At 49.5% G+C, this 22613-nt stretch overlaps 10 protein-coding genes across 10 annotated transcripts; 7 read left to right on the top strand and 3 right to left on the bottom strand.

The window, feature by feature from the left end:
• Nucleotides 1-2002: 2002 nt before the first annotated feature.
• VTN77DRAFT_231 (uncharacterized protein) lies at nucleotides 2003-3486 on the bottom strand (the record flags this gene model as incomplete). Its single annotated transcript, XM_069418135.1, has 3 exons — nucleotides 2003-2995; nucleotides 3060-3271; nucleotides 3339-3486. The coding sequence occupies 3 exons, from the start codon at nucleotides 3484-3486 to the stop codon at nucleotides 2003-2005; spliced, it is 1353 nt and encodes a 450-aa protein (XP_069282594.1).
• Nucleotides 3487-5009: 1523 nt separating this feature from the next.
• On the top strand, nucleotides 5010-5420 carry VTN77DRAFT_230 (uncharacterized protein; the record flags this gene model as incomplete). The annotated part of the gene is made up of 2 exons (XM_069418124.1): nucleotides 5010-5105; nucleotides 5172-5420. The coding sequence occupies 2 exons, from the start codon at nucleotides 5010-5012 to the stop codon at nucleotides 5418-5420; spliced, it is 345 nt and encodes a 114-aa protein (XP_069282593.1).
• An 828-nt stretch (nucleotides 5421-6248) lies between these two features.
• VTN77DRAFT_229 (uncharacterized protein) lies at nucleotides 6249-6704 on the top strand (the record flags this gene model as incomplete). Its single annotated transcript, XM_069418112.1, has 2 exons — nucleotides 6249-6563; nucleotides 6615-6704. The coding sequence occupies 2 exons, from the start codon at nucleotides 6249-6251 to the stop codon at nucleotides 6702-6704; spliced, it is 405 nt and encodes a 134-aa protein (XP_069282592.1).
• Nucleotides 6705-6812: 108 nt separating this feature from the next.
• VTN77DRAFT_228 (uncharacterized protein) lies at nucleotides 6813-7365 on the top strand (the record flags this gene model as incomplete). Its single annotated transcript, XM_069418101.1, has 2 exons — nucleotides 6813-6956; nucleotides 7030-7365. The coding sequence occupies 2 exons, from the start codon at nucleotides 6813-6815 to the stop codon at nucleotides 7363-7365; spliced, it is 480 nt and encodes a 159-aa protein (XP_069282591.1).
• A 2206-nt stretch (nucleotides 7366-9571) lies between these two features.
• On the top strand, nucleotides 9572-10551 carry VTN77DRAFT_227 (uncharacterized protein; the record flags this gene model as incomplete). The annotated part of the gene is made up of 2 exons (XM_069418090.1): nucleotides 9572-9702; nucleotides 9756-10551. The coding sequence occupies 2 exons, from the start codon at nucleotides 9572-9574 to the stop codon at nucleotides 10549-10551; spliced, it is 927 nt and encodes a 308-aa protein (XP_069282590.1).
• A 1028-nt stretch (nucleotides 10552-11579) lies between these two features.
• On the top strand, nucleotides 11580-13139 carry VTN77DRAFT_226 (uncharacterized protein; the record flags this gene model as incomplete). The annotated part of the gene is made up of 3 exons (XM_069418079.1): nucleotides 11580-11993; nucleotides 12058-12942; nucleotides 13026-13139. 3 exons carry the CDS (start codon nucleotides 11580-11582, stop codon nucleotides 13137-13139), a joined length of 1413 nt encoding a protein of 470 aa, XP_069282589.1.
• A 2774-nt stretch (nucleotides 13140-15913) lies between these two features.
• VTN77DRAFT_225 (uncharacterized protein) lies at nucleotides 15914-16546 on the top strand (the record flags this gene model as incomplete). The annotated part of the gene is made up of 1 exon (XM_069418068.1): nucleotides 15914-16546. The coding sequence occupies one exon, from the start codon at nucleotides 15914-15916 to the stop codon at nucleotides 16544-16546; it is 633 nt and encodes a 210-aa protein (XP_069282588.1).
• A 2737-nt stretch (nucleotides 16547-19283) lies between these two features.
• Nucleotides 19284-19683, top strand: VTN77DRAFT_224 (uncharacterized protein; the record flags this gene model as incomplete). Its single annotated transcript, XM_069418058.1, has 2 exons — nucleotides 19284-19364; nucleotides 19423-19683. 2 exons carry the CDS (start codon nucleotides 19284-19286, stop codon nucleotides 19681-19683), a joined length of 342 nt encoding a protein of 113 aa, XP_069282587.1.
• A 178-nt stretch (nucleotides 19684-19861) lies between these two features.
• VTN77DRAFT_223 (uncharacterized protein) lies at nucleotides 19862-21160 on the bottom strand (the record flags this gene model as incomplete). The annotated part of the gene is made up of 3 exons (XM_069418047.1): nucleotides 19862-20810; nucleotides 20865-20910; nucleotides 20980-21160. The coding sequence occupies 3 exons, from the start codon at nucleotides 21158-21160 to the stop codon at nucleotides 19862-19864; spliced, it is 1176 nt and encodes a 391-aa protein (XP_069282586.1).
• Nucleotides 21161-21643: 483 nt separating this feature from the next.
• Nucleotides 21644-22119, bottom strand: VTN77DRAFT_222 (uncharacterized protein; the record flags this gene model as incomplete). The annotated part of the gene is made up of 3 exons (XM_069418036.1): nucleotides 21644-21790; nucleotides 21854-22001; nucleotides 22079-22119. 3 exons carry the CDS (start codon nucleotides 22117-22119, stop codon nucleotides 21644-21646), a joined length of 336 nt encoding a protein of 111 aa, XP_069282585.1.
• Between the last annotated feature and the right edge of the window lie 494 nt (nucleotides 22120-22613).

Here is a 22613-nt window from a genome sequence, read left to right as displayed (position 1 = left end):
TCTGGTGCGGTGTGCCGCATGTATCTACGCACTCAGATCAAGATCAACGAAGCTCCGCATTTCTTCGAAGAAGAGGAGGTGTTGGGCGAAATCCAGTCACTGAGGAAGCTGGCCCATGAACACGTCTTCTCGGTCTATGGCTCCTATTTTGTCGACGACAGTATCTACGTACTCTTTGCGGGCGCGTATGAACGCACCCTGATCTCCTTCCTCACCGATGCGCCGCAGCACTTCAAGCGACTCCCCAAACCGGAACGTAGGAACATCTTGGTCAACTGGCCTCACTGTCTGGCGAACGGGCTGGCGTGGCTTCATGCCAATGGCCATGCTCATTGTGCGATTCGACCGTCCAACATTTTGGTCGACTTTGACCACAGGATCTTCTTAGGGCAGTTTGAAGCGCTCGATACGCTTCTGTTTCCGCCCAAGATCAACGATGTCGAGGCCTATCAGTACGCCGCGCCTGAGCGATGGATCCGGACCGCTGCCATCCAGGAGATTGCGCCTTCGCGAACCATGTACCATTCGGGAGGTCGCACCGCCCGGAGACCATCGTCATCTTCCAAGTCGAAGGGCCTCGATTTTCGTTCAAGTTGGATGTCGGAAAGCTCACGATCGGATTCTGCGGCCTCCAAAGGTACGGTCATCCGAGTTGGTTCTGTGGGGTCCCCGTCAAGAGCTTCCCACGCTCGATCCTCGTCCTCGTCGGGCTCTAGCCACGCCCAGAGACTGTCATTCAAGAGGAGGCCAATTCTGTACACACCATCTATCACTTCCTCCTCTTCAACATCTTCTGACTCCACGACACGCGGCGTTCAACCAAGGCAGAAGTCGAGGACTTTGTCGACTACTACCACCCACACGGCCATCGTTCAGACTTGGCAGTCCCATCAGGCCAATTCTCAGTTCTCCGACATATTTTCGCTCGGTGCCGTCATCCTCGACATCTTCACTTATCTCTGTGAGCGCAAGCTGTCGGCCTTTGCGAACCACCGTGCCGCAAAAAATCGAACTCCCGGTCGGGGTGGTGGGATTGCGGACGCCTCATTCCATCTCGACCGCAACTTAAGCCAGGTGACGTCGTGGATTACCCTTTTAGAGCAAGACTCCAAGAAGCGAAAAGGCCTCGCCTTTAGAGCCGTAAAGCCAATGCTCGCGGTGGTGAGAGAAATGTTGGCAAAGCATCCGGAGAAGCGCCCATCTGCAGCACACGTGGAACGGCAGTTTGCGAACATCGCGAAACAACTGGAAGGTGTCATTGATCTGCATTGCGTGACGAAGCGATATCCTTCAACAAAACGGGCTGATTCTGTCGTCCCTGAAGACTCTGCACGTGGAGAAACGGCCGAAACGAAGCCATCGTCGGCGGAGGAAAATGTATCCGAGCCTGTCAAGCAAGTCCATAATAATCCAGAGGAGAAGAAGGATGTATTAACGAGCCCGTTAACCACGGGCATCGATCCGGACTTGGACTTCGGTCTCGGCAATTGGGAGTCAACCTACACGGAAGAAAGTAGTGACGATAACGAGACGGATCAAGAGACTCGAGACGACGACGACGACTACGATCCCGATATTATCGTGCTGCAGAATGAGCTCAGGAAACACTGGAACGATTCCACTTTTCTTGATGCTGCCCCCTGGTCGCTGCCTGTATATGAGGAGTGAGTTAGTTCGATGGCCCATCTATGTATACCTGTCTGCGCGCTCAGCAGCTTCTTCGAGAGAAGATATCACTCAACTGGTGCGGATGTATGTAGAACAAACGATTGGGCTTTCTTGCGCCTGATTCTATCGCTGCAACGGAAATATGAGGTTGTTAAGGAAGTTGGAAGTTAATGTATATTATCATTTGACCATTGAAACACACGCCACATCACTACCGGAATTCTATCTATCTATGTATTTATGCATGAATACCCGAGAATAAATAACCACCCATTTTTCCAGTCGCCACATGATCGGAAGATAGGAGGAACTGAGCATATGCTAGCAGTCGCGCTTATAGCCACCAACACATGAAACCGGCAAATCCGACAAGCAGAGTGATCAGCTTGCCAACTCCATCTGCATAGGCGGACGTACTGACGGTGACGCGGTTGGCAGCGCTAGACTTCGTCACGGATGCGCTGGCAGCAGTACCTGTGGCGCCGCTCGTTGTACCTCCCGTCGTCTGGGAACCGGCCTGAGTCGCGACCTGACCGAGAGTAGGAAGAGGAGAACTTGGGTCAACTGTCCAACCACCAGGAGTAGAAGTCGGGCACGGCGGGGGAGTCAAGCTTGCGGCGGAAGCAGAGTAATCGGAGAGAGCAACTCCCGATGGACTTAAAGTGGCCCAGCGAGACTTCAGGTTGGTGAAGTCCGGCGAGATGGGGGTTGGTGTGCCCTGGCGCGTGAATCCACCCTGAACGTCTGAGGCCGTCGCAGCAGTACCGGTGGCGCTGGGGCCATAACTGACCAATCCGTAGTTATTTGCTTCCTGAATCCACTCATAGATGATAGCCCCGGACCAGGTGTCGTCCATCTGAGGACCAAAGATGGCCGTCTGGTCGTCGAAGGTACGCGGTTCCGGGACGTTGCACCCGGTTTCGGAGAAGAAGATGGGAATCGAATAGCCCGTTGCATTCTTCTGAAGCTCGTCGTAGCCTGAAACGGTGTACGAGGAGTCGCCACACCACTCATAGGCGTTGAGAGAAAAGAAGTCCAAATTTTCAGATGAGTTGGTCGAGCAGGCCATGTAGTTCTGAAGCATGGGACGCAGGCTCGCGATATCAGCCGCAGCATAGCCCACGGGAATCTTGCGGTAGCCTTTCGAGTCTCGGTATGCCTTGATGTCACGAGCAGCGGCCTTCACGTACGGGGCCGCCTGGGACCCATTCAGCCTGGTGAGCACCTCGTTTCCAACAAACACACCAGCTAGGTTGTCGTAGCCGTGGAAGGCGTCCAGCACCTTTTTGTATGCGCTGAATTCGCTGTCGGTCCAAGCAGGGGCGTCCTGCAGTGCGATCTAAAGTCAACAAGAGTGCCTGTCTCATGCTCACCCGCTTAGCTCCTCATACCTGATCGATGGACGTCGTAAAGGTCTCCAAGTCCACAAACAAATATATTCCTGCATCCGAGAAGGTCGACATGCATCCATCATGGTCGCCATTGGGATCAACGTGGTAGACCCGAATCGCATTGGCGCCGAGTTCCTTCATCAGCGCTGCGTCCAGCTTACATTGTTCGGTATCGATCAAAGGATCATCATCTGTGAGTTGATATGCAACTCCTGGTAGCATCAATCGTCAACAATTGGCCCAACAGACCGCAGACAGGGGTAGAATTGGCTGACGCACCCTTAATATAGAATTGCGTGCCATTCTCATTGAAGAATTTGGCTCCCACTGCGGACAGAGGCGAAAGGGCCAGGACCTGGACAGTTTGCAAGAGGACCACAAGCAAGCTGGTCAAGCCAATGGTTGAAGAAAGCGAGCGACTCGACATGATATTCGCGAGCAATTGCGATGGTGTCGATCGTTGAAAATAGACTGATTTGATCAATTGGAATCTGGGGTGATCCCGAAGCGAGTGCGTATGCCGTAATCCAGGATCGCCCACGAACGCCCTCTCTTTCAGAGGAACGTAGTCAAGATGGGAGGATATCCCTCCGGAATGGAAGCAACGAACGGGCGTCAAGAAGGGTTAACAATTGAAAGAAAAAAAAATCAAGTATTGGAGGGATCCTGGAAAGTAGGATCCAAATGATAAAATAAAACGACAGAAGGTAGAGAAAAAAAAAACGAGGATGAAGAAATGAAGAAGAAATTCCTGGCGGTTGGAAATGAAGGTGATTTGTCTTGTCCAAATCAGGCAAGAAGGGATCTGGAATGGAGTCCTGATGATTAGCGTCATCCCGGACATTGGCAAGGAATCAATGGGGCGCACACATGGGCGTTTCATCTTGGCCACATCCATCCGTGATCTAGCAACCACAGTGGAGATCGTTACTGTTTGCGATCGCTGATAAGCCGTCGCCTGTTGAGCTTGACTCTGAGTCTCTTGAGGCTTGACCCGGGGATCCCGAATATGTGAAATATGACGCCGGAACACACACACACACAGCCCCACTGCCTGCGCCTCGGACATCACTCAGAGGCACACTTCAATCACAGAGCGGATCTACGTCTCTGATCTACAGAATGCGCTAGCACTGACAAGTTATTCTGCTCTGCAGAATCAGCCAGAGGTCCTTGCTGTGTTAATGAGGATAAATAATATCATTCCGCTTCATGTCACCCAGATAATTCCCCTGACGACTCCATTCCTGTAGCAGGTCTGCCTTGTCAAGACGTGGCATGCCTTCAAAAAGATCATCATTCTCTGCAAGCTGCTCTTCTAGTCGATATTATTATATTCAAGGAGCAGATCCATGGTTTGAAAAGGCAAGGATGACCCATCCATCCTGCTAGGTCACGGGACCATCATCTTGGCCCTCTGCCATGTGTATAATTCATCTCGTAAAGCACTTGTTTCTCCATGGTCATCTTGAGGATCCCCAAGTTCAACAATACGAGAGAACGGTTGCCATTGTACATGATTGCCAATATCCCCTAAGAGACTACACTGTGATGAAACTTCTCCTGCTGTCTCCAGGTCAACCTCCCGAGAGGATTTTCTTGATAGACGTGACACAGGTCGCTTCCTTCTCTCAGTCTGGAAGTGAAGTTGACAGCCAAGAGAGCTCACGACACGTTTCGATGTGCTGGACGACTTGGGCTAGAAATTAAAGAACGACGTTACGAGATGGCAGGAATCCCAAACGCTGAGAACTGATAAGGTCAATCGCCTTGGTCGTCGATCAGATTCCCTTTCAAGCGTTCAAGCGGTTGTCCCCTACCTTTGATGGCTGGCAAGTGTTGTCAAGACTCGACAAAAGCTCTGACTAATTCGAAAACCTCTGAATATTATTCGCGAAGTATGTTTAATTCAATAGAATCAATGACTTTGGAGGTAATGGTCCATCTTGAATGGGCCGTGATAAGCCAAACCCCACCATCAACACCAGGAACAACGCCTCGTCGGGAAGGACAATGGAGGATTCTGCTGCTCTGTCAAACTCCACGGTACGTATCTCAGATGACGACATTGCATTCTCATAAGGGTGCTTAGTTGAGCACTGATTCCTGAAGAGATCCCGCAAGCAAGATACGATTCAAGCAGGCCGTCAGCATCATTGGGCCACTGGTTGGTCTGTCGCCATGACCTTTGTCATTTCTTCCGATCAAAGATGTTTGCCTCCCACTCCTATCTCTGATAGCTCTTCCCAGAAGCACCTGCGAACGTGCTATATCGACCCCACTCTTGATGAGCTTCAGACACCGGAACTACCATGCCTCTTGACTCTATATGCGACATGTGTGCTGTACCATATCAAATAAATCTAGGAGCCTTGCCTGCTCTCGACTTATGGCTATGCACCTGCTACATGGAGCTGCCCTCATTTTCTATCTAGCTTCCAATGCGTTCGCAAGGGACTAATATTCGAAAACGACGCTGCTCACGTGCTCACCGTTGGTCACGATAGCAATTGTCGTCTTTGAAACATGCCTCTACAAGCTGCTACAAGTCGGGAAAAGGCCCCAGGGGATGCCACCTGGTCCTCCAACGATCCCAGTTCTGGGAAACCTGCACCAATTGCCCAGTGAAGATTTCCACGTCAATTCCGCAAATGGGCAGAGGAATATGGAGAGATGTACTCAGTCATGCTGGGAAACCAGCGCATGGTGGTCCTGAACTCCCCAAGGGTCGTGAAGGACATGATTGATTTGCGAGCCAACAACTACTCGTCCCGTCCCGAAATGTATGTTGGCCAGACCCTGATCTCGGGAGGCTACCGCTTGGTCTTGATGCAATACGACGAGGCTGGCGGAAGGCTGGCGGAAGGCTGGCAAAATGATCCACAACTTGCTTAACATCAAGACTGCCGTCAATTATATCCCTTTCCAGAACTCGAACTGCGACAGATGCTGGCGGATATGGTGAAGAGACCAAACTAATACCACGACCATGTCAGGCGATACAGCACCAGTCTGGTGACCAGTATCACCTTTGGATGGCGGAGTCTCGCCTTCAACGATCCGGAGGTGAAGCAGATATACGAAGTACGACCAACACTCTGATTGAAAAGGATTGATCGGACATACTAACGGAATACACGGTTTAGGGGTTTCGAACAGTTTGCTGTAGCTTCGCAGGTATCTGCGTCGATGCTCGACTACTTTCCAATCTTGCGGATTCTGCCCGACTTCATGAACCCGGAAAAGAGGAAATGGAAGCAGTTGCACAATGAGGAAATTACGTTGTACAAGGATTACATGCTCAAAGTCAAGGAGCGGATCAACAAGGGCATTCTCACCGGATGCTTCTGCGAAGATATGTTCAAGATGCAGGAAAAAGACGGGTTTAGCGATGACTGGGCGAGCTATGTCAGTGGCACCCTGCTCGAAGCTGGCTCTGACACGACTGCCTCCATTTTCCTTTTGTTTGCCGTTGTTATGGTCAACTTCCCCGAAGCGCAGAAGGTATTTTATTTCTCTTCCGTTTCTTACCCTTCTATGCTGACCCATGTAAAGCACAGGCAGAAATTGATCGAGTCATTGGTCCCAATCGCCTGCCAACCATGGCCGATGAGTCGAACCTCCAATACATTCGGGGCGTGGTGAAAGAGTCTTTTCGTTTTTGTACCTTCGAGCATTCTGGGGATCGTGCCTCATGCGACGACCAATGACGACACCTACAATGGCTATACGCTCCCTGCGAAGACGGGGGTTATGATCAACGTCTGGGCATTGAACAATGACCCGGAACGCTACCCGAACCCCCGGGTCTTCGATCCAAACCGCTACAAGAACGACTTCTTGCGCGCCCAAGAAAGTGCGACGCAGTCTGACCCCTATCAGCGCGACCATTTCACCGTAAGTATACACCATAGAAATCCGATGTAGCCCAAATTGCGTTGACTTGAAACTGACACATGTCTATCACAAGTTCGGTGCTTGCCGTCGCGTCTATCCCAGGCTGAACATCGCCGAGCAGTCCCTCTTCCTGGGAATCGCCTACATGCTGTGGGCCTTTGACTTCTCGCACGCGCTCGACGAGCAGGGAAACCCGATCCCTGTGTCGACGGAGGCAGTAACCCAGGGCATTGTCTGCTGTCTGAAACCGTTCCCTTTGAAGCTGACGGAGAGAGACCCGAAGAAGACGCAGATGGTGCTGAAGGCGTGGGACAACGCCAAGGAGCTGTTGAATCGGTATCCCGAGGGGATCAAATCGATCCAGTACCAGAAGGATTGGGCGGAATTCACGAGGAATGGAGTTTTATAAGACAGATAAGGGGGAAAAAAAGAGAGCGATAGAGAGAGCGAGAGAGAGAGAGAGAGATCCCGCAATTTTAGGCAAAAGAGTGCTAGTTATTGACTTTTTTTTTTTCTCTAGGCCCTACCTTTTGCCATGTACGTGCATACCAACAGTCTCCACGGCGTTTCTGACTTACTCCGGAGTACTCATTTTAAGATACACATCACACGAATAGGTATGGTGGGAGAGAAACTGGGTGGATGACTTCAGCCCAACTCACTCCCGAGATGCAAGTAAAGATAGCTATTAAATGTGAACATGAATGTAGTCATAGACATCTTTTTTCCTGGTGTTAATATGAAGTCATCGAGGGTTCTATTTTCTATCATTATTCAGTCCAGAGCTCATGGACATAACTACGTACGGAGTATGTACAGTATGTTGGTGACAGAAAACAATGCTATTCGCTAGGTGTGACACTTCACCGCTAGAAAAAAAAAAGTGCGTCAATAATGATAAGCTCAATTTTAAGCTGCATCTAGCAGTAGCCGTAGACCCGTAGTGTACTGTAACTAAGTTATGTACAGTACGGAGTACATACGTCCACGACAGAGTATTGGTATAGAGATAGCCAGCAGTTGAACTTGACCAGCATCATCATGCGGAGAACTCCCCGCTCTCGCAATCAAAGTCTCGAAGGAGTAAATTTTTGATGCCTGACGTAGGTAATTAATTAAATTAAATTAATAGTTGGGCAGGTAGGCAGAGAGACTCATCGAATAATAGTAAGTTGCAATCAGTCTCACGAGCAGCGGAGGTGTTCGGTTTGTTCTTGCGGTGGGCAAGTTGTGCTGCAGGTCGGAAAAAGCAGGATCTCTGGCTGGCAAGCTGCGGGGGTTTCGGTTCCGATAGAGACGTCGATAGTCTTAAGTCTTCTTGTCTAGACCGTCCCGATGTTGCTTGCTTGCGGAGCAATCATCGAATCAGATGGCTTGACAGCTGACACAAACTGAACTGAGGTTCTCGCTCAGTGGGGAGGGAAGAGGAAGTTTCCATTCGATCTTTTCTTCCACATCTCCGGACTGTCTTAGAGAGGGATCAATCTTTTTTTTTTCGATGTCACGGTTTCTATTCTCACCCTCCTCAAAATAATGAATGGTCTTTTTTGCCCACGCCTATTTATTAAATTTATTGCTCTCGTCCGCAGTCTCCACCTTATCGCGACGACGACACTCCGACTAACTCGCGCTCGTCGAATGCCAAGACATGAGCCCGAGTGTACTGTAATGTACGAACGGAGACCACGGACTGCTACTGGAGGATAAGGCAGGCGATAAGTTGATAAAGTCAAGGTGGCCTCGTGGCTTGGCCCTAGGACGAAACCGTCGTGAGAGAGCGATGTGGCATGCCACCGGGGTTGCACGTTGCAGGAGGATTCCGTGATTCCGTCCTGAAGGTGACGGCAAGTTCCAGACCAAGCTGGAGGAGCTAGAGATGGGCAGTACTCCGTAGTTCAAATTATTTCCAGGTGGGACACTGGATGTTACCTGCGAAAGTGGGATCGACGACCCTGAAAAGGAGGGAATCGCCCGTCGACATGGTTGCAACAGTCGGCACACTGAACAATTAAATACTTACCTCTGAAAGTTTTTGCTTCCTTCATTTATTTAGTTAGTTATTTCTTTTTTTTTCTTTCTTTTTTTTTCTCCCTGAGTAATCTGGATTAAATTAATTTTAATCCAGTATTAAAACGAAGCCGTTGTGACTGCCGTTCGCGGAGATCGTCCTAGCGGCATTATTTGGTGATTGCTCCCCCTGATGACGGACTAACACGACTCCTCTGACCGCTCCCGGCCATCTTCTCTTTCACGCTCACCTCTTCTAATTATTTCCTGAAACAAAAGAGAAACAGTCAGTCAATCAATTCGAGTCAATTGAATATGCGCCTCGTGCTTCCGCTACACTACACAGCTTTCGATGGTCCTGCTGAGGCGAATGACAGCTCGCCGTTCCTGATTGACGGGATTGATTGAGAGAGTTTGGTTACACCACGCGACACGACGTTTCTTTACGTCATTGTGCTCAATCCTGCAGAGGCACTTGGAAGAGTATTATTCTGACATTGAATCCGTATTTGATGATCGCGAAGGACGATCCAAATTGTTAGATACGCCAGATAGTGGCGTCAATTGAATACGGAAGACAGCACCGGAACTCTTCACAGACTGGCATCATGTCCAATTCGACCACTTCGTCACCGTTTCGGATCTCCAAAGAGGCCGAGGAGGAACTGGAGCGCAATGAAGCTTTCCGCAGCGTTCGACAGCATCTGCGACGAAAAGAGCGTGAGACTGATATGTTGAAGTAAGAGCCCAAAAATCAAATCAAGCAGTAATGTATATACTGACATCGGCTAGTTTCTGCCCGTTTCATCAGCACGCATGCAGTCCGGACGAGAAGGAAACATTCCGTCTCCATCGCGACATCACGCATGCGCTTCTCCTGCCTCTGTTTGAGATCCATAATCAGGCCACCCAGATCGCAAAGCGGGCTCTGTCTAGAAAACGAGGAGCAGAACCAGAGCGAGCGTTTCGAGGAGAGGCCCGTGGCGCTTTTACCTGGCTCCACAGTATTCTGACGGAAGAACGCGATTTCTGTTTGGCGGAGGGGTGCCCTGCATGTGTCGTCCTACATGTCTTGTATTCTGAACCGACAATCCGGCTTGTCGCTGTCGCGTGTCTGTTGTGCGACTTTCTCCCCGAGACGGAATTGCCGGAGATCAAGAATCGGTTTCCCACCTTTGAATTCTGGCTGCGCGCGTTGGAGAGGTCCGTTCGGGACGATCCCCTTTGGGGAGATGCCTTCTGGCCCGAAATCGAGTACCGCGCATATGGACTCAACGTGGATATCAGACAGCTGATCATGCAGTGTCTGGAGTTGAGAAGTGCACCAGAGGCGCAGGAGCCTCCTTCGAAGCCTCTGTGTGCGATCAGCACGCGGCCAAGTCGCCAGGTATACCGTGTGCATGTGCGCTCGATACCGGTGCAGCCGTCTCCGTTTGCACGGAGACAGTTGAAGATGATGTGGGAGGAGCAGGAGCTGATGTCGAAGTATCTGATGACCTGCTGGGCCTCGATGTGTTGGAACGAGAGACGGCTGAAAATGCTCGAATATCGGTCCCAAAGTTTGCAAGAACGCTCCATCACGTCTTGAAGTCTGCAGGAACTATCAAGTCTATCTTCCGCGCACCTCAAAATCAGACCTCGTGTAGACCTGTCGTAACTGTCGCAATCGGACTGAACTGACAGCATGGTTCAGACTCGACACCTACTTCTCACCTACTTCCCGTCCTACTTCTACAAGCTGCCTGTTTTCGCAAAATACCGCTCTTCGTCTCCTACCTGACATTACAGTCGAGGTGTGAGGATGACGGCCGCAATGAAATTGGAAAAACTGAATTGAGCGTTGGAGTCTGGAGTTGTTCAGGGATTTCTCATCTAGAGGGACCTAGAATTTGCAATATGGAGATATATTGAGGGAACGGATAGGCGCAGATATCCATATACGCACATACATGTCTGTCTTTAAGGCTATCTATTATCCAGCCAATCACCTGTATCTAGGTGTGGAACATTAGACGGATGACCAAGATACCCGTAACTGAATGAAAGCAACCAACAATCAAATTGGCCAACATTAGATAATATAGTCGATAGACATGTAGATTGGCTATTTAGGTAACTAGATGTATGGTACTGCCCAAGTCTACCTAATTTCTAACCCCAAAAAAAGACGACGAATAATCCTTGACGTGTGCCTACTTCCTAACTTAGGTACCGAGGTAGGCAGGGCAGGGTGGCAGAGGTCGACATGAAATCATTGAAACAGCCATGTATCTTATGAGATAGACAATTGTAGTAGATCGAGAATTGCATCCCATATTGAGTTCTCCCGTAGAAATATATGTACTTGTCCCGTATACAGAGTACACCGTACGGAGTAACTCCGTACTGAGGTTACTAGTCACGCGCCAAGCAGTGGAGTTCCTTGGTTACTTGCGGGGCTCTTCTGGAGAAAGTATGGAGGGGCAGTTATCTCTGCACTCCACAATATCTCGTTCTCCCTCGAGTCAATTCTAATTATACCTCGCAGCGACTGAGCAACTGACGCTGCAGACTACCCCTTCAGTCATTCTTTCTCCCTGGTCAACAACATCACTCCCTAAGTCATCGTCATCAATCATGTCGGAAACTCTGACGACCATCTCCCCCATCACCAATGCCCCCGTCGTGACTCGACAGGCCATCTCACCGGAGGAGCTTGCCCTCCTGCCAGAGACTGCTCAAGCGGCCTTCCGCTCGTTCTCGCAGTCGACCACCCTCGAACAGCGCCAGCAAATCGTGGCGCGTGCGCTGGAGATCCTGGCAAAGAAAAAGGATGTCCTGGCGCGCGAGTTGACGGAGCAGATGGGGCGGCCTATCTCCTACACGCCCGCAGAGATCACCACCGCGATCAAAAGAGGCGACTTCCTGAACCGCGTGAGCAGTTCGGTTCTCGGAGAAGAGGGTGTCGTGCATGGGGAAGCAGAAGCGGGCTTCAAGAGATATATCAAGCGGCAGCCTGTCGGAGTGGTGTTGATTATCTTTGCATGGAATGTACGTAATTTCCCTGCTGGGTTAGGGATTGTTTTGTCTACTGGTCACCAACTAACAGCTTCAGTATCCCTACTTGATCCTGGTCAACAGCTTGATCCCGGCCATCCTCGTCGGAAATGCCGTCATTTTGAAGCCCTCTCCCCAGACTCCGACGATCGTCGAGCAAGTGGCAGCAGCCTTCTACGAGGCCGGCCTGCCCAAGAACGTCATTCAATACTTCCACTGTGGATCCCTCGCACATGTCGAGACCCTCATCCGGTCACCCCTGATCAACCACATCTGCTTCACCGGCTCCGTCGCCGGAGGATTGTCCGTGCAGAAGGCGGCTGCCGACCGAATCGTCAACGTCGGCCTGGAGCTGGGCGGTAAGGATCCAGCATATGTCAGAGGAGACGTCGACGTGGCCTGGGCGGCAGCGGAGATTGTCGACGGCGCGATCTTCAACAGCGGGCAGAGCTGCTGCGCGATCGAGCGTGTGTACGTTCACGAGAGCATCTACGGCAAGTTTGTGGAGGAGGTGAAAAACGTGCTGAGCACGTATCGCGTCGGGGATCCGTTCGACGAGAAGACCCAGATCGGGCCGGTGATCTCGAAGCGCGCCAAGGAGACAGTGTTGGCGCACATTGCCGACGCGGTGCAAAAGGGCGCCAAGGATGAAACGCCAGACAACGAGACGTTTAAGAACTTCCCTCCGGAGGGCAACTATGTCCGGCCGACGCTGCTGACCGGCGTCACGCACCAGATGATCGTCATGACGGAAGAGACGTTTGGGCCGGTCATTCCCGTGATGAAGGTCGCGAGCGATGAGGAAGCCGTCCGGCTGATGAACGATAGCGAGTTTGGGCTGACGGCGAGTGTCTGGACCAAGGACGTGGCTGCTGCAGAGAAGCTGATCGAGAAGATCGAGGCAGGGACGGTGTTTATCAACAGGGCCGACTACCCAAGTCCGGTGAGTAGACATCTCATTAATTTTGATGACATTCGTTTCGCCTGCTGCTGTCTCGAGGGTTCGAGACTAACGGCAATCCTTAGGACCTCGCATGGACCGGCTGGAAGAACTCAGGACGGGGCGTGACATTGAGCAGGTTTGGATTTGATCAGTTCGTGAAGCTGAAGAGCTTCCACATTAAGGCTTATCCGAAATAAACCTTGTCCATTGTCAATGTTGCCGTTCTGCAGGGCCTGCAGAAGAGAACAAGAACATTCTGGTATATCATCACCGGAGGTGCAGTGGCGTAAAATGTCATATCGGGCCCGAGCATATTAATTATTATTACCTAATCCATGGCAATGGCAAGATTGCCGAGTAGGCATGTACTTGTAGTTAAGTCGGTACGTAATTCACCACTACTGAAAGCCACACACATCGCTAATCTTGTCTTACAGCGGTGCTCAATGAAGCTTATACTGTTAACACATTTAATGTGGGAATTTTAATCATAAAGCTTATGTATGCATGCATGTATTGTACATAGGGCTGCTGCAGCTGAGAAGATGCTGAGATCATACCCATAAGAACTGGTTTACTTCTTCCCTACTACAGTACTAGATAAGTAAAATGCAGGTATGTACTATACGTATATGTACAGCACCTGTGGACTGCGTTAATTGGCCTCTCTCTTCATTAAGTGTCTTCGACCGATATATACCCTTATCTGTGATTAATAACTAACATGCAGATAAGGCTAAGAAGGTTGTCCCCAGGATGACGACCAGATTCCCTGACACGACACACTGCATTTACGGTACGTACGTTAATTAATTAAGATGGATCAGACGATCAGATAAGAGATCCATCCATTACTCCAAGGAATTAATTGCCAGTTGTGTCTTGTGTTTTTTTTTTCTCTCGGCGTTCCGTTCCACGCAAATCATCAATTAGAGAGATCATTACGTACTCAATCTATCTGCACGGCGTAAAGCATACGGCAGTCCAAATAACGATAATCGTCGAGATCTCTATCAATATAGTAATCCAGCATGTGATCTATCTATCTATCTATCCATCTATCCATCCAATCTCTAATCTAATCTACATTCAGTTGATATTGAAGTACGGAGTAAGGGGAACCCTGGTAAGAGCCCGCCTGGACTTGCCGTATCAAGTTAGCTACCTAATAGATAGAGGTCTATACAGACTCACGGAGTACAGATCACAGGTAATAATAATAAGAAGAAGAAGAAGAAGCGTTATTGATGATCGACATCCTTCCCCCACCACTTCGTCGCTGCATTACATTCCTGTACTGTTGGAGGGCCAAGATTCTGGTGATGGTATGTACTGTACATATACAGTACATATATATGATAATGGAACTCCCTCTTTTTTTTCTCTTTCTTTTTTTTTTCTTTCTTTTTTTTTCTTTCTTTTTTTTTCTTTCTTTTTTTTTTCTTTCTTTACCGGGAAAATGACTTGTCAGGTTAATAAGTATATCTATACATTTACATACAACATATATACTGTCTATCTTCATCATATACAAACTATCCTCTGAATATGATGAACCTTGCAAGATTACATCGAATAGCAACCGGAATATGGCTGGCTATAGGCTGGGTCATACAAGATTATCATTGCATGGGATTCGTCGTGCCTCGGTCCAACGACGCCAATGTTCCCGTCCCCGTCCAGGATGGGGAGTGTAGGGAGACAAAGGTTGCGATTTTGTATGTATAGCCTGAAGCCCTAAAAAGTATGCACATGTAATGTTTGTTTGTGATGCTAACAGATAGATGTCTGTGTTGTCTGTCTTACTAGAGGAGCTGGGATGGCGGGAATCACTGCTGCTGTAAGTGACAAGCTAGCAAGTTCAGACCCTTTAAAAGGAAAAAAAAAAGGAACACGGGGATCATTATGATGACGGTGCTGACGAAGCCCAGCAAGCCCTAACCAACGCATCGATCACGGACTTTCTCATCGTCGAATACCAAGACGATATTGGCGGCCGGGTGAAACATGCCCATTTTGGGGAAAAGGAAGACGGCTCTTCTTATGTTGTTGAATTGGGCGCGAATTGGGTCAGACGAAGTTCTCATTGACAGATATCATGGAATTGCTTTTTTTTTTCTTTTCTGACTTCGTATTGAAATGGTACAGGTTCAAGGTCTTGGCCAATCTGGAGGTCCAGGTAGAGCTTTTCTCTCGTCAGTTTCTGCAGAGCAATCGCTAACTAATGACAATTTCCAGAGAATCCTGTCTGGACATTGGTAATGTTGTAATGTGTATCCAGACGTTATTCAGGCTAATCTGCACAGGCAAAGAAATACAACCTGACAAACACTTATTCCAACTACAGCTCCATCTTGACATACAACGAGACCGGCTTCTCTGATTACAGCGACCTTCTGGACTCGTATGATGACGCGTATACGATTGCAGCAGCTCACGCAGGATCCATCTTGAGCCAGAACCTCCAGGACCAAACTGGCCGGGCGGGAATCAGCCTGGCAGGCTGGAAACCAAAGAAGAACATGGCTGGCCAAGCAGTTGAGTGGTGGGAGTGGGGTAGATGCCTCAGTTTGAAGCTGGATTCGAATCTTCAAGCTAACATATATATGTTGTAGACTGGGAGAGCGCTTACCCACCCGAGGAGAGTTCCTTCGTCTTTGGCATCACCGGCCAGAACCTGACCTTCAACCAGTTTGGCGACCAGAACAATTTCGTCTTCGACCAGCGCGGCTTCAACACGATCATCAAGGGGGAAGCGTCGACCTTTCTTCGCCCGGCGGATCCTCGCCTGCTGCTCAACACCCAGGTAACCAACATCAGCTATTCCGATGACGGCGTGACCGTCTACAACAGCGATGGGAGCTGCATTCGCGCCGAGTACGCCATCTGCACGTTCTCTCTCGGCGTGCTCCAAAACGACGCCGTGGCCTTCACTCCCGACCTGCCCGACTGGAAACAGACCGCCATCCAGATGTTCCAGATGGGCACGTACACCAAGATCTTTCTCCAGTTCAACAACACCTTCTGGCCTGCTGAGACGCAGTTCCTCCTGTACGCCTCTCCCACGACCCGCGGGTACTATCCGGTCTGGCAATCCCTGTCAACGACGGGGTTTCTTCCCGGATCGAACATCCTCTTCGTCACGGTCGTCGACCAGGAATCGTACCGCGTGGAGATGCAATCGGACGAGAAGACGAAAGATGAAGTCATGGCCGTTCTCCGCGAGATGTTCCCCGACGTGGACATCCCAGAGCCAATGGACTTCCTCTATCCGCGCTGGAGCACCGAGCCCTGGGCCTACGGCAGCTACTCCAACTGGCCTCCGTCGACGACGCTGCAAATGCACGAGAATCTGCGGGCCAATATGGGTCGACTATGGTTTGCGGGGGAAGCCACCAGCGCGGGATATTTTGGGTTTCTGCATGGTGCGTGGTTTGAGGGTCGAGAGGCTGGACAACGGGTTGCAGAGTCGTTGAAGCTCAACTGTTCCGCTTCTTCAGAAGCTGCTTGCGGGGACCGTCGGCATTATGAAGTCTTGCACGGTGTGACGCCGCTGGCTGAGTACAACGTCGTCAATGGGTGGCCTGGCAGTAGTTTCGAGTAGCCAGACCCTTTTATCTGTGGATGACAGAGCCCATAGGATGGCTGGACTGTTGACAAATTAGTTGCAACGGTCCATCACTTCCTCAGTCAGTCGATCAATTTGTTACTGGAGAATATAAACTGGAACACACATGTATGTATATAAGTTTCTCATTCTGATACTCAATGTCCAACACATATGCTTTGGAGGGGGAAAAAAAAACAGGTCTCCTAGTCTACCTAGGTAGGTTCGTGGTAAAGAAAGTTCGGTGGTTGTCGAGAGTCCCGCAGAAGTCAGGACTCGAGGGTAGGAAATAGGTATTTTCCTTGGAATGCAGCCAATTACTTACCTACCTAGGTAGGTACGATGGATGCAAGGGACAAATTTCAACTCAATCCGGAAGGGACGATCCACCCACCTCCACGATCCGCTTAAACGGGAAAGATTAGGAAAAAGAAAATATGAATCCCAACACAAGTATAAAAGGATGAAACAAATTTCAGCTTGCCTGGATCGACCAGGCGACCTTTAGATAACAGGCTGAAAGTTTTGGCTTCAGGCTAACGATCTCCCTGTGGGATATGTTAGTAAATTGTGATAATGGTGATGATGATACCCATTTAGGCAGGTTGCACTGCCCAGGTGGGTGGTGTTGAAGAGGGAAGGAGGCACTAACCAACTGATCTAAAGCTGCGAATTTGTTGGATGTCCACGTGCTGGTGGACTTTATCAATGGTAGTCAATACTATGCAGTCTACTCCGTACATCAGGTCCCTACCTACCTGTGTACAGTAGGTATCTGACAGACAGACACCTATGTATGTATGTACTGTACCCAGAGTACGATCGAGGTTGCTGGGCGGAGAAACCTACCTAGGTATCCGTGTATGGTGTACTACAGTATTAACCTTGGAAATATATATACTGGCTTCAATGGACAGCAAGGGCAAGGGCAGGGCATGGCATCGTCACGTCAATAATTAGCCTTTAAGATGAAATTCATCATGGAAGGGAAGGGAGGGGGTATTCAAGTTAAATTAGTTACGTGATGGATACCTAGGACAGACATATGGAATGAATGGAATATGCATGGAAGGAATCTGAAGTAATCATCACATGCATACCTATACCTACCTGGGTACTATAGGGACATACCTGGTATTGGTTTATTCCCCATATAGGGAGGGTAGTAGGACAGGGACCAGATAATTAATATCATGAAGACCGCAAACTAGTACATCATACTAATATTGCTATAATAGCGTCTGCAATAATAATAATACGTGCATCTGTAGGTTACACAATCCTGTCGTACTGTTAAACCCCTGTGTAGGTAGATATAGGTAGGTAGGTACTTAGGTATGGAGTTAAGGTATGAAGAAAGGGAGGAGAATTTAAGCTAACTTTATTTTTTTTAATCGTCTGAAACCCTTCAAGTCCTGCCAAAACGCCACTGAAGATCGATGACCGCGTCTGGAATCGAGGGTACAGTACCTAGTACCTGGTGCCTACCTGCAGTCAGCAGCAGGCAGGGTTAGTATGGAAGACCGTCAGACCGTAACGCTGACTGCATACGTTATGCACCTAGTCCCTATGTAGGTAGGTAGGTACCTGGTACCTCTGTAGGTAAAGCCAATTAGAAAATTCTTCACTCCCTGACGAATGACTGACTCGTGTCATCCCCAGCTGAACAGAACCAAAGGAGTGGACGCGAAGAAAGGACCAGAGACGCGCCAAGAAAAGCAGCACGAGGGGGGTGCAGGTGGAGGATTGGATTGGATTGGAATGTCAATAATGGCAATGTCTGCAATACTTCAGACTTCTTCAGCACCCCCTTTGGACACGCGATTGGCTTGTAGTGAGTGTACTGGGCTTGCTAGCTATGTGAGAGAATCGCCCCTGCAGATAGGTAGATACCTAGGTAGGTATGGGCATTGGCATCGCATCGGATCAGCCCGGCCTGGGCCTGGCCTGGACTGGGGTGAACTGAACTGGATCATTGGCCTGGAGCGTGACACGACACGCCTCGACTCAACTCACCTCGACACGACTGTTTCCGTGTAACGTTTACGCTTCACGAAAGCTAGGCGACAAGTCAGTCAAGTCAGTCAGCCCTTGCCTTGCCTTGCCAAAGTCTTACACTGTGTTTGAGGTTGCCGCTGATAACTTGCATATATTAGGTACAGTACATACATACGCGGGCATACCTGTCGTCTCATCTCTCCTAGGAAACACCCGCATATTACCTACCTATTGGATTGGATTGGATTGAGGAGCGAGGATCGAGGACCGTGTAACCAGGAATAATAAAAAAGACAAGAAGAAAGAGCCTTCCTTTCTTCTCTTAACCAAACAACACTACACTAGTGTTTTTCTTCTTCATTCATTCATTCCTTCAATGACCTGAAAGTGTATACTGTATACAGGTCTTTGTTTTATTAGTCGTCATTGATCTGCATTTTGCATTCGTGCTGTGTTTTGTCCTTTTGTCTGCTTTTTTATTTCTGCACGCTCATTTGCTATTTATTTCGCATCCATCGCATCGCATTGCATACATCATCGTCATTTCAGCAGGACGAGCGTTTTTCTCGCGTTGCTTTTTTTTCGCATTGAATTGACGAGTCATTCCCCATATCCAAGAAGAACGTTTCCCCTCTCGACCGGCATCGACACCCATTCTTGTTCCAAAAAGAAGACTCCGCAACTATTGCCATCACTATCATTCTTTGACGCGACGTCGTCTACCGCATACTTCACCATGACCGGCTGTTTTCCACCAGTCTTCCACTGGCTGAAGTCGCCATTTCAGCGGAAACAAGAACCCAGAATTCTGGAGATTGTAAGGATCTCCGTCGAGCCGCCTGCCGGACTCAACAAGCTGATCGGGTGGATTGCAGGGCCCTCCAACCAACTTCCGCAAGGAAGAGTTCGCGATGCCTCTCTCAGACGACGAGTTAGTCTCCCGGAACACTCTTGAAAAGAAATATCTTGATCGCGGTTCCTGCCTCTCCAGATATAGCACGCTGACAGGTCATGACAACAATGGCGTCCTCGCGGAGAAGGAGGCGGCGGTTCAAACCGCTGTCGAGCTCAAACCATCCAAGAGAGACCAGCTCAAGCGACGCGTCCAGAGGCTGGGTGCAAAACTCACAGCTTGACACCCGCCCGGACACTGCCACAGCGACACGATGAGATTGCGACAATACCACTCACCGGGCTAAGATTCTTTTGAGGTTATAAACGTGGTGGCTGGTTTTTGGAGGATTCTCACCTGCAGTGGAAAGCAACTCCACTGATTTCTATATATGATTGTAATACCACTTGAATGTCCTTTCGTCACACCAAAAATGTTGGCACTTCACTGAAGCGAGATTTCTTGGAGTCTTTTTCCTGACGACGCGGAGAAGGCACTCTTGCAGATAGTGAATTTTGAGGCTGGTCCTGTATTCTATCTTTTGATCTCCCCTCACTCGTCTCAGGGAAATCGTCCAATTCCTCCAAAAGCCTTCTCTTCCTGGTATTCATGTTCGAGCTAGTCGAACCACTGTATACAGAGCGGCTGGAACTGCTCACTGCTTTCTTCTCCGAATAGTGACCGTTGCTCTTTCCAACATCGCGGTTTTCTTCCTTTATAGGTGTACCAGGAGTCTCTCTTTTGACTGGTGCTCGTGCCTTCATGGAGTCTACCCGCGGCAACGGAGCAGCTTTCGAGGTGACTTGGGTGACTTCCAGGTCATCATCATCCTCGGAGGCTGTCTCGTCGACGTGTGACTCCTCTTGTCGGCGTGGTTCAGGAGATGGCTCTCGCCGATCATCCTTTCCATTCGATCCTGCCTGCCTGTATCCAGCCGCAGCTCTAGTACTAGACTTGATCCCCTGAAGCCCAACCAGCGACCTTGACTTCCTCGGACTGGTCATGAGGCTGTGGAGGGACGTGCCAACCCAAGGATCGTCGTCGCGATCCTCCTCCTCGTCCAGATCGCTGGCCTCCTCTTCCGAATCGACTCGTGGCCGCTTGCCTCTTGTCTCGTCCAGGCCCTTTCTCTGCCGGGAAGCCAACTCTTCGGATTCCTTCTGCTTCTTCGTCTCTTTCCTCATGACCGTCTTGCCGTCCGTCGGTCGCGCCAGATCCTTAATCGCCGTCGCGTTTTCCAGTTTAGCCTGCTTCCTCCGCCGCACGTACTCTGCGTGATGTAGGTGTCGCGTGAATGTTTGCGCGACGGCGTAGAACTCGTCCTCGACCATGATGTACATATCGTCGTTGTCGAATCCTTCCCTTAGAAACCTAGCAGTCGAAATTAGCGGCCAGTCGCAAATATTATCTTACAGCCATACTGACTCTTCCGTTGGAGGCTGCCGGATTGGGGAACTGGAGGGGCTCCGAGCTAGAATCGCACCGTGTCAGTAAAGTGAGGTAGGAGCGACTAGAGAATAAGTAGAAAAACAAGTCATACAGGATCTCAGGAAGTCTGTCTTCTTAGGTGTCTCTTTGACAGGAGACCTCCTTTTCCTGGCATTGTCACTGCCACTGCCACTTGGCGTGGTATCAGGACTGACGCGACGTGGACGCGGGGTTGACTGCTTCGTCGTGTCATCTTTTGTTCCGCCGACGAGCCATGGCAACGAGCGTGGCATATTGACTAGGCCGCTCGAACGCCTATTGGAACGTGAGTCACGATGGACTTGAGAGCTTCATTACTTGGAAAAAGAATGGTTTCTTCGTGGGCTCACTCGGAGTGTGCAGGAAACGCGGTCGATTGCCGCGGTCCGGATGCTAACAATCACGTTTCCAAAACCGGCTCAGCTGCCGCCTTGACGACCTACGAGTATGTACGGAGTACTCCGTACTATCTAAACGAAATTGCGAATCTAAACCTCAGATGAAGAGTAATAGAGTATTATCTCAATTTCAACCTATTTCGGGGTATCTAGACTCCCAACCATAATGAAAAGACAAAAGCCGATATGTATCCATTTCCACAACGCCAACCGAGATAAGATCTGAATCATGACCAACCCGCTGACCATCTCATCCCATTTAATGAATGCCTCTCATATTTACCGAAAAAGCGCGTCGCCAATTACGGTACTAGTCGAGAGAGAAAGACTGAAAGTCGATTATGCCTCGCCCGGGCGCTTGCTGTTGCAGCTGACAATCTTCACCCTGTCCGCCTGGACGGTCGACTGGTTATCCAGCTTGAAAGTGACATCCTTAATCAGGAAGGTCCAGACATCATCACAGAACCGGTAGGTGTCAAGATGGCCCTTTTCACGTCAGCATACTGGCAACGCCGCCGTTATCAAGCCGGAGCATCCACAGGGCAGTACCTTGAAAGTGAGCCTGGCGCGGACTTTGTCTGCGAGAACCTCCGTGATGACGCGGTCGTAGTTGGAGAGGATTTTCATCGCCAGCTGCGGCTCGATGCGACCCTCGTTGATCAGATCATCGAGCGTATCGGTGAGCGAGAGCCCGAGACTGCGACAGAAAGCCAGAGACGTCAGCTCGTGAAACCTGGAGAATTACACATCATCTAAAATGCTCTTTGGCAATACCTGCTACCGCGGTAGAGCTCATAATACGCCTGGGAGCTCATCTTCACGGTCGAGAATGAATGATGGATGAGGGGAAAACAGGTTTAAATAGGGAGGCGCAGGAGTCACGAGATGGATGTTGATGGTTGATTAGTCAGTATTCACGTGTGACGTGATGTGCCTGGTGAGAGTATACTTCTGCCTCAGGCATCAACAGTATGATATCACTTTTACTCCAACCTGAGTGCAAGGTGATAGATGCAATTATTTTGATAGAGAAAAATAATCAGATATATTACTCTGATTTTGTATACTCGAGAATTATGACACTAAGAATATCACTGAATGGTCTACATCGTACCAGGCTTGCCACTGGTACATCAAGATACTATCCTGGTGTACATCCATCTGATATCAAAAGAGACCGATCAGACTCCTCTAAAGGTTGATATTACTACATCTTCCTTTCCAGACAGCTATATAGATGAATCTGCATCGCACATGATTCTAATGCCTCCCTCCCTTCAGCAGACTCATCCAAATCCAAACTATCAAA

This window comes from Rasamsonia byssochlamydoides (assembly GCF_041956645.1).
Source record: "Rasamsonia byssochlamydoides strain NRRL 3658 unplaced genomic scaffold VTN77scaffold_1, whole genome shotgun sequence".
NCBI lineage: Eukaryota > Fungi > Ascomycota > Eurotiomycetes > Eurotiales > Trichocomaceae > Rasamsonia > Rasamsonia byssochlamydoides.
Note: the sequence above shows the minus strand (reverse complement) of the source record. Positions and strands in the feature narration are given on the sequence as shown.